At 57.4% G+C, this 9101-nt stretch overlaps 2 protein-coding genes across 4 annotated transcripts in view; one reads left to right on the forward strand and one right to left on the reverse strand.

Moving 5' to 3' along the window:
* TFDP1 (transcription factor Dp-1) overlaps positions 1 to 1780 on the forward strand; it is a 40781-nt gene extending 39001 nt beyond the window's left edge. For all 3 annotated transcript variants that reach the window (XM_028087330.2, XM_028087329.2, XM_028087328.2), the window contains one exon: positions 519 to 1780. In XM_028087330.2, coding sequence (XP_027943131.1) covers positions 519 to 666 — 148 coding nt within the window. In that variant the 3' untranslated portion in view covers positions 667 to 1780. The remainder of the gene's footprint in view (positions 1 to 518) is intronic.
* Positions 1781 to 3187: 1407 nt separating this feature from the next.
* Positions 3188 to 8824, reverse strand: ATP4B (ATPase H+/K+ transporting subunit beta). The gene is made up of 7 exons (XM_028087331.2): positions 8713 to 8824; positions 8079 to 8207; positions 5883 to 5996; positions 5542 to 5741; positions 4499 to 4555; positions 3808 to 3906; positions 3188 to 3349 (listed from the first exon to the last, which is right to left on the reverse strand). Exons 1-7 carry the CDS (start codon positions 8822 to 8824, stop codon positions 3188 to 3190), a joined length of 873 nt encoding a protein of 290 aa, XP_027943132.1.
* Between the last annotated feature and the right edge of the window lie 277 nt (positions 8825 to 9101).

Consider the following 9101-nt stretch of genomic DNA (forward strand, 5'->3'; position numbering starts at 1 on the left):
TGAGCTCTGCCCTGGGGCCAGAGGAGCTGAGGGTGGGGCCCGGGTGTCGTTGACATATGCATGACACAGCATCACTCATCAGTCACACACACACACCCAACACCTGCATGCGCATGCACAGCCACACACATGGCACGTGCACACAGCTGCGCGCGCACACCCACACACAACATGCGCATACACGTGCACACGCACCTTGCTGGGCACCTCCCATGCGCTGCTGTCTGGGGAGCCTTGCTTTGGAGGGTCCTCTGTCCTTTCCTGGGGCCCCTTTTCCTAACCCCTCGCCCGCCCCCCCCCCCCCCCAGAGATCAAGGCCGCCACAAGTACCAGGCCTGGAAGAAGAGCTGTGGTTTTCCAGCCTGAGCACGTGGGGTTCTGTGTGTGACGTAGCCAGCGACCCCGGCGGCTGGTGCTGCCTTGTTCCAGTTGTTGTGTGTCGTGGAGGCGGGGCCCCGGCGGGGTGTTGGGGTCGCTGGTGCTCTGCCTGACCGCCTCGTCTCGCCTCGTCCTCACAGCGACCTGACCAATGGTGCGGACGGCACGCTGGCCACGAGCTCCAGTGGGTCCCAGTACAGCGGCTCGCGGGTGGAGACCCCCGTGTCCTGCGTCGGGGAGGACGAGGAGGAGGACGACGACTTCAACGAGAACGAGGAGGAGGACTGACGCCGCCCGCGGCCCCCCGCGGCCCCCCGCGGCCGCGCCGGGAGAGACTGCTTCCGCCGCGGCCGTCTGCTTGCTCTCGGCCTCCCTCCCGGGCGCTGGCCGCGAGCCGTGGCCCGGCTGTGTGCGCGGCTCTGGCCGGCGGGCGAGGGCCGTGCCCCGCGGGGTCTCGGGTGAGCTGCGGTGCGCTTCCACGTCAGCGGCGGCACAGGGCCTTTCCTCACTGTCTGGCGTTTCGTTTTCGCGTCTGTTTCTCGTTCAGAGCTCACTTTGCTCCCTCCCTGCTGAGTGCGCCGGAGCCGGGGCGCTCTGTCCCCGTCGCCCACGCGCCCCGCCGGGTTGCGCGGCCCGGGTCTGCCGCGCGTCGGGGGCGGTGCAGCGCTGGGGGCGAGCGGCTCCCTCCCGATGCTGTCGCACCTCGGGGCGTCCGCAGCCCGGCCAGCGGCGGGCTCTGCTCTTCAGCGTCCAGCGCCATTAACTGTATCATGACTTTATTTTCCCTTAAATTATATTGACTGTGTGATTCCATCGAGTTTATACTTCTTTTTTCTCTATGTTGCAGCGAAATTGCGAAGTTCTTTGTTTTGTTTTGTTTGGTCAAGTTGCCTGCCGCGCCGGTGCAGCTGTGAGAGCGGTGGAAGGCTCGGGCGCACGTGCTCGTGGAGGCCCGCCTGATTTCTCACAGGCGGGCGTGGACTCTCGTGTCCGTGTTTACAGGCCCACACGTCTGTCATCTGAGGACACGAACGGAAACAAACATCGTCTTTGTTTCATGAGCATCTTCCTGTAATCTATGATGAAGTTGACGTTAAATAGAGAGAATGTTCTAACAGTTTTTTAACTCAGAATTTGTCAATCATTTTTAATAGTTCTTTTTTTATAAAAAGAAAAAGGAATTTCAGGACAGGCAGTAGTCCCTTTTAAAATTTATTCACAAAGAACCATTAACCGCACAGTTGCTGTCAGCTGCCTGTTCTAAACAATAGTCTTTTTATTGAAACACAAATAAACTTTTCTGTAATATTTTATGGAATATAAAGAGACTTTAATTGTTTGACTTGTTTAACTTGGCACTGTTAGTTTTTATTAATAAAACGCGCATGGGCATTTTAAACAAGCTCTGTGTTCCTCTAATTCAGGATTCTTGTCCACAAGTTACTTTATCTTCTGTGTCAGTCTTCTTGCTGAGCGAGGGGTGGTTGCCAGGCCAGAGCGGGGCCCGGTGGACACGCCGAAGTGCTCCTGCCCTCCCTTGCCCGCCCCGCGGACGGCGGCCCCCGCCTTCTTCCTGAGCCCTGGGGTTGAGACTGATTCCAGGGGTTTGACTTTCAGGAGTAAGGTTGTAAGGTAAGAAAGGACAGCAGAGTGTCGTACGAATAGGGGAGATAGGCCTCAGAGGGGCGTCCGTGGTGCCGTGTAGTGACAGCTGGTCCTTTCTTGCCACTCGTGACTCACGGTCCTGAGGGCAGCAGGAGCTGGAGGGCGGGGGGCAGGCGACTGCGGCCGGCGAGTTCTGCTGCTCACTGGCTGCTGTCTGCCCACAGGCCTGAGGCGGCCTCCCTGCAGGACCTGTTGAAGTGACACGGGCGGGCATCTGGCTCCTGGGGGCGTGACTCTGCCTATCCTCGGGGGGTCTGAGGTCTCCCACCCTAGCTGCGTGGGGCTGTGTCGCTCCGTGGGTGGCAGCGTTGCACTGGTGCTTGTGTGGGATTAGGTCACCAGGTCGCACGGTGGCTGGGCTGGAGGGGGCGCTCCGGGAGAGCAGGTTGGTTTGATCAGAATGCTCTCGTTCCGGGATTTTGCACAGGGCCTGGAGTGATCCGCCCGTCCGTCCCTGGGTGTTGGAGGGTGGGCTCGGGTCTGTGGCTTCCTCGGGGGCTTGGACCCCACCCCATGCATGATGCCCTCACGCCTCACCCGCTCACCTCTTGCAGCTGCGTGAGTTCTCGGGGGCGGCCCCCCTCCAGCCTCGTCTGAATTTTGCTAACGGGGGTGTGAAACTTTAGAAGATTTTTAAAGAAAAAGTGATTTTGTTGTTATATTTTCTCTTATCAGAAAAGACATAATTGTTTCACATAGAATAAGAATGACTTTAATGTTTTATTTTTACAGTTCAGGAATTCCATTCTTTAAGAGCAAACCGTCAGAATGCCTGTTCTCATAAGGCCGTGTTCTCTGAGAGCGTGAGCAGTCTTCATGTTGACGCGGGTACCGGGAGTTCATCAATGTTAGAAAAACGAAGGTATAGTGAGGAGCGTGAAGTCGGCTTGGAACGATCTTTAGGGTCTTGTTAGTTGGATTGCTGCTGCCTCGGGGTTATCACGGCCCAGTGTTGTTATCCTAGCTACAGATTCGGGGTCGGAGAGCAGAAAGGATTTAGTGAGAGGCCGCCGACTCTACACTAAGCTCTGGGGGCACAGGTTCCTGCCTGCCGTTCCTGGGCCGCAGAGTGTCGGAGGTCTGGTGGGGAGCAGTGGCAGCTGGGTCTGTAGTTGGTGGGGCCCGCAGGGCAGCCCCCCCCCCCCTACTGCTGAATGTTGAGCTTGAACTCCACTTTCCCTTCGAAGGGGTCATGGGGGTTGTCAAACGTCACGTGGTCTGCCAGGATCTTGCACACGATGAGAACTTCTGTGTTTTTGGGGACGTTGAGAAGCTTCGCGGCGACCAGAGGGTTGCTGTAGTGGGGCTGGGGCACGTGTGGGAAGACGGGGGAGGAGAGCGTCAGAGACCGTGTGGCTGGGACCAGTCGGCCGGCACAGAGACAGCCCGCCTGCCCAGTCCACCCACACCCATCATGGGGGCACTCACTCTCTCCATCAGGGACGAGGAGAGCCAGTCTGGGGTAGGGGGATAGCACCAGGGACAAATTCGGGTTCAAATTATATTTGATGAAAATGGGTATATGGTTGTCGAAAGGGATTTGGGAAACTCTGGGAAAGTGAAAGCGTTAGGTTTGGTGTTTGTGTTTTGCCGGGGAGCTGGTGTTTTTGAGAAACACCCAGAGGGCTGCAGTCACCTTTGTTTCATTTGTGTAACCGATTGAAATCAGTTCAAATCCTTAACTGATTGAAATCCTTTTGCTAGTCATTGTTAAATCTGAGACGATTCTGCAGCTGTTGTCTGGGGAACGAGAAGCAAACCTACCTGCGCTTTCTTCCCGTAGTAGGGGAAGTAGTGGAGGCTGAAGGTGCCGTTGGGCGGGTAGTACTCCGCCTGCAGGGGCCGGGCATTCTTGTGCTGGTCCTGGGGGCGAGTGGAGAGACCACGGCCTGAGTGGGGCAGGGTCTGGGAGCGTGTGCGTGTATCTGGGCGTGTCTGCCTGTGTCTGCGTGTGTGCAGATTGCCCGGATTGCCTGGCGGATAGCTGGAGCTTGCCCAAGCACGGATGGAGGGCACTTTGTGTCTGTTAAGAGCTCAAGTCAGCCCCCACGTGTGGTCGAGTGACTGCAGAAGGACACAGACCGAGGCAGAGCCTCACCCACAGCAAGGCGGCTCTGGGGGGTGGGGCGCTGCCGCTAATAGGGAGCCTTTGGTCCGGAAAACAATCGTTACAAAATAGTCCATGAAGACACATTTGATTTTTTGGTGTTGGGATTTAAAACTGGTTTTGAGAAATTAATGCCAGCTCTTAGCAGGTTTTTCCAAATTGCCACCAAATACGTGTAAGGGTGTTAGTAATACACTGTCCCAGATGCTCCTTGAAACAAAACAGTGAAAAGAATCAGTTTTTCTTCCTAGGTTCTTGTTCCCTGCAGTAAAGCTGCTCTAAGGGATGGTTCGTGTGGCTGTGAGGGGAACTTGGGGGAAAGCGGCTCTGGTGCGGCCGTGCACTCACCAGGAAGGCGCAGTCCACTTTGGGCGCCGTGCTGTTGCTGGGGAGGAAGTTCACGATCTGGAAGGAAAGGGCGTCCTGGTAGCTCTCCCCCCGGCTGTGTGCGTGAGTGGCCCGTCCAGGCTGGGGCTGCTGCCGGCACCTCCTTCAGAGCCAGAGCCCTGCCCCACATGGTCTTGGCTGCCGGCACGTGGCAGGGCTGGATGAGAGGGTCCGAGCCGTGGCCACCCCTCTCTAGTGCTCCGCAGTGCCCTGAAATGGGTGCCCTGAGGTGCCCACCTCGCTGCTCCCATGTCGTGCTCTCTTGGCCTCCTGGGTCCCGGCCCTGGTGTGTGCCTGCTTGTGCCTGGCGCCCTCCCCACACTCCTGCCTTGGTGTGCACAGCTTCCCCCGCCCGGCAGCGTCAAGACCCAGCGGGGACCCAGGAGTGTGTGCCGTTCACAGATGCGTGGCTGTCCTAGGACTCTCGGGAAGAAAGCCTCTTAGTACTGCGCGCCCGCTGGCCGCCATGGAGCAGAGATTCCCCCTCCCCTCTTGCCCTCCTTGGCCTCCAGGGGGATGTCCCCCTGCCCTGCACCCCGAGGCTGGATGGACCATGCCCTCCTGTGGTTTCCTTGCACTGGCCTGTTCAGTCTCCCTCGTGCCCGGCAGAGGGTCCCTGGCCCAGAGTGAGAACCTCTGCTTGGGATGGTTCCCAGCTGTCCTTGTGGTACCTGACACAGCCCGGCTGCTGTCAAGCTTTTGTGTGCACGTGGCCGCCCTGAGCAGCTCAGACTCTGCTGCTCAGTGTGCAGGTGCCGCAGAGCATGAAGTCAGGGCCATGTCTGCGCTGAGCTCAGGTTGTATTTGGGGGAAGGTCAGCTCCTGAGCCAACATGACAGGTGCACGCTGAGCGAAGGTGCAGGGTAGGAGGGGGCTGCGGTGCGTGTCCCAGCCCTGCCAGCCTGGACCCCTGCACAGGGATGCATGGGGTCACGTGAGGACCAGGCACCCTGGCCCCTCCAGGCCATGGCTGGGTCAGGGGTCTGCAGCTCCTCCGCACTCACCCTGTTCATCTTAATGATAAAGCACGGCTTTCCTTCCGCGAAGCCGAAGTTGGGGTCCGTCAGGCCTGAGCAGTTTTGCAGTGTGTCTGCCGTGAACTTGCAGGAGAACTTGGTGTGGTTTGGGGCCCGGAAGCTATCCTGGAAGAAGTACTTCTCGGAGGTGCAGTTGATGCTGTCCTCCTGGGACGCTGGCGAGTAGCCTGCTGGGACAGACCGCGCCTATGGGTGCCGACCGCCAACCACAGCCACCTGGGGCTGGCGGGAGGGTGGCGGAGCCCACAGCCCTCCATGAAATTGGCTTAGAAGAGGGAAGAACAGGCGGGAAGCGTGTTAAACGTCACCTGCCAAGAAGCCGTGGAGCGTGTGCACGAGGCCCACCCAGGTCCTGTTGTCAGAGACGTTGTAGGAGATGTCCAGGCCTTTCTCCCCGTAGACATCCGGCCTCAAGGTCACCCCTGGAGAGAGAGCACAACACATCTTAATTCCATTCCCCCCAAAGTGTTGGTCACATCCCAGCTGCTTGCTACAGAGATGGGTTGTGTGCAGGGCTGGCCTGGCCCGCGGCCAAGCGTGGGATGCTGCGGTCCCTCCTGGGCCCGGGTCCTTGAGGGCCCCTGGGCGAGGAGGCTGTGGCCGGGTGTCCTCTGTAGCACTAGCTCAGCGGGGACCTGCCTGCCCGGGAGCCGCACCGGCAGCCAGTCGGGACCTCGTTGCCAAATGAAGTTGTGTTTGAATGCATATTTGAAAATTCTTCACTGGTTTTGGTCAAGTCTGAAAGCAGTCGGACAACGTGTTAATTGTACAAGAAAAGATGCACATGTGTGGAGTCGGAATAGCTGCATGTCTGGTGGGCATCTTCACTTCTGTTCACACGAAGATGCACAAACCCGTCGTCATCAGTTAGATAAATGGGATCCTACCGCTCAGGTCCGACTTGATTCTTCCGTTTTCTGTATTTCTTTTCTTTTTTTTAAAGATTTTATTTATTTATCTAACAGAGAGAGACACAGCGAGGGAGGGAACACAAGCAGGGGGAGCAGAGGGAGAGGGAGCCCGATGTGGGGCTCGATCTCAGGACCTGAGCTGAAGGCAGATGCTTAACAGACGGAGCCACCCAGGCGCCCCTGATCCTTCCGTTTCCCACGCCGTTGTCGTCAAGCACATCATTGTCACGCTGACTCACCTCCTCCTGTCCACAAATACTGTCGTGTTTTGCCGTGTGAATGTTCCACAATTTACGAAGCCAGAACTGTTGACGTGACTTTTTAAGTAAGTGAGCTAGTGTTCTCTTGTTCATGGATGCTGTGGAAGTCACAGCTGTACGTGGTTTAAAATAAAGACCTTGAGGGGATTTGACCCGGGGGAGAAAGTGGGTACCCCTCACGAGTGCCTGCTCCGTGTGTGTTCTACAGCCGCTTCCCATGGTCTCAGGGCTTGCTCGTCTGTGTCAGTGGCGGCCAGTGGTCGCCACCTCCCAGCCTCCCCTGCCCCTTCCACCCACTGGGTTGTGGACGGATTATAGGATGGTTGCGTCCTGAGATTTTTAACGGACTGTGTTCTGCTCTGAAACTACATTGAAACCCCCATGGCTATCTGTTGGTTGGCTCTAAAAATGACACCCAGTAGAGCCCTTGGGTGTTGTGATCACTGATCAGGGTGTTCACCCCGGGCAGAAAAGCTGGACCTGCCTGAGGGAGCACACCCACCCCGGATCCAGTGTCTGAGCCCACCGTCTCTTAGAGACTTGCGTTTTCCTTTCCTCTCCTGGGGGAAGTGTGGGGACCGCTGTTGGGCATTATTGCTTTCTTAGAAGGTGTTAAGGGTGTGTGGTTGATAAACGTGCTCAGTAAACATGCCGGAGAGTGTGTTTTCCTCCTTGATTTCTCTGTCCCTTCCTTCACCCCAGCTCCCTCCTGCCCTCGTTTGGTTTGTGCAGGCAGCTGGGGTGAGCCACCGGCCCCAGGACCTAGGAGGTGCCGCCTCTCTGTCTCAGGCTCTGGAGTGCTGTTGTCCCCAGTGACCTCTCCTCTCGGTGCCGACTCACGGGAGTGGGTGCTCAGCCTCCAACGGGATGGGCGACAAGCTGCTCTTAGAGAAAACTGTGTTCTGGAAAACGTGTGGTTATGGAAGGGATCCTCCCACAGAGGAGAAGCCTCAGTGCTGAGGGGTGTACAGTGCAAAGCAAAAGCCCTTTCCTTCCCACAGACCCTCTGTTTCTCATCTCCCTGCTGTCTCGTACATCCTCCCAGACACGTTCTGCGTGTTGATCAGCATATTAAGTAAGTGAGGTAAAGACTGTCTGTTACTAAATCTGTTTTAATAATTAAAACTAACCCTACGTCAGACCACAGTCTGGGGCCACCGTCCTCAAAAGAGGGTGAGGGGTTGTCCACACCCGGTGTGCCCCTTCAAGACCCTGGGGCCACCAGCGGGAATGGCCCCTCAGGCTGCCTCTTGGGGCTTTGTTCTGCAGGGACCAGGCATTGCCCCGACGCATGGGGTTGTGGTGTCTGGGCGCAAGCCACCGGCCCCGTTACCTGGAGACTTCAGCTGGTCTTGGTAGTCGGGTGTGTATGGGTCGAGTGTGCACATCAGCGTGTAAATGCACAGAGCGAAGACTCCAGTCATCACCACGTAGAAAGCCACGTAGTAGAGGCTGATCCACACTGTGGGGAGAGGCAGGTGAGGTGCAGCCAACCTGTGGGACCCAGCGTGAGACTCACTGTTTCACCATCTTAGGGAAGGACTCGGTGGTGTTTATAGTGCCTTCACACACAGTGTTGTGCAACCATCACTTCTGTCAAGTTCCAGAATGTTCTCATCACCCAAGAGATGCTCCATACCCCTTAACTTAAAAGTCTGTAAGAATCATAAGTTTTAGAAACATAGCTTTAAAAATACTCTTCTCAAATCTAGGGCTGAACCTTTGGGGCTGCCCCGTAGATGTTCCCACTTCATAGGCATCTGCTGTCAGTGGTGATTAGAGCCGAAATGGGCTTTTGGGGTCATCTGGTGAGGGAGGTGTGGCCTGGCCAGAAGCCCTGGCAGGGCCTGGGTCCTGGGCACCTGGACTGCTGGTGGGTGGTCTGTGCATGTCGTCAGAGCGGCGCCTCCCTGCCGTCCCCGTGGTCCCCCGCCCCCGTCCCCCGCCGTCCCCCACCGGGCACGTACCCCACCGGGACAGTGTGCGGCCGAGCATCTGCCCCGTGTCTGGGTTCCAGCAGTAGCGCTGGAATTCCTCCATTCGCTGGCTGCATGACTTTTGCTCCTGCAGCGCTGCCATCCTGCAGAATGGGGCTGCTGCCCACAGCCAGCCCGAGAGGAGAAGGGTGGCCTCTGGGTTTTATAGTCTCCTCCCCCAGAGGTCAAAGGCACTGTGGAGACAGGCTCCAGGGAAAGCACCAAGGCATTGTTGATCCCACCTTGCTATCCAAACAGTGGCTATCAGATGCCTCCCCGCCTTGTCGCCTCCCGCCCCTCCGCTCAGGCTGCCCTTGGCCATGTCCTTGTCTGTCCTGATACCGACCAAGGAGGACTTTGGTGCAGGAGCAGCAGTTCCT

The sequence above is a fragment of the Eumetopias jubatus genome, unplaced genomic scaffold (genome assembly GCF_037043125.1).
Source record: "Eumetopias jubatus isolate StellerSeaLion01/CBP00866 unplaced genomic scaffold, mEumJub1_p1.0 scaffold_3, whole genome shotgun sequence".
NCBI classification, from domain to species: domain Eukaryota; kingdom Metazoa; phylum Chordata; class Mammalia; order Carnivora; family Otariidae; genus Eumetopias; species Eumetopias jubatus.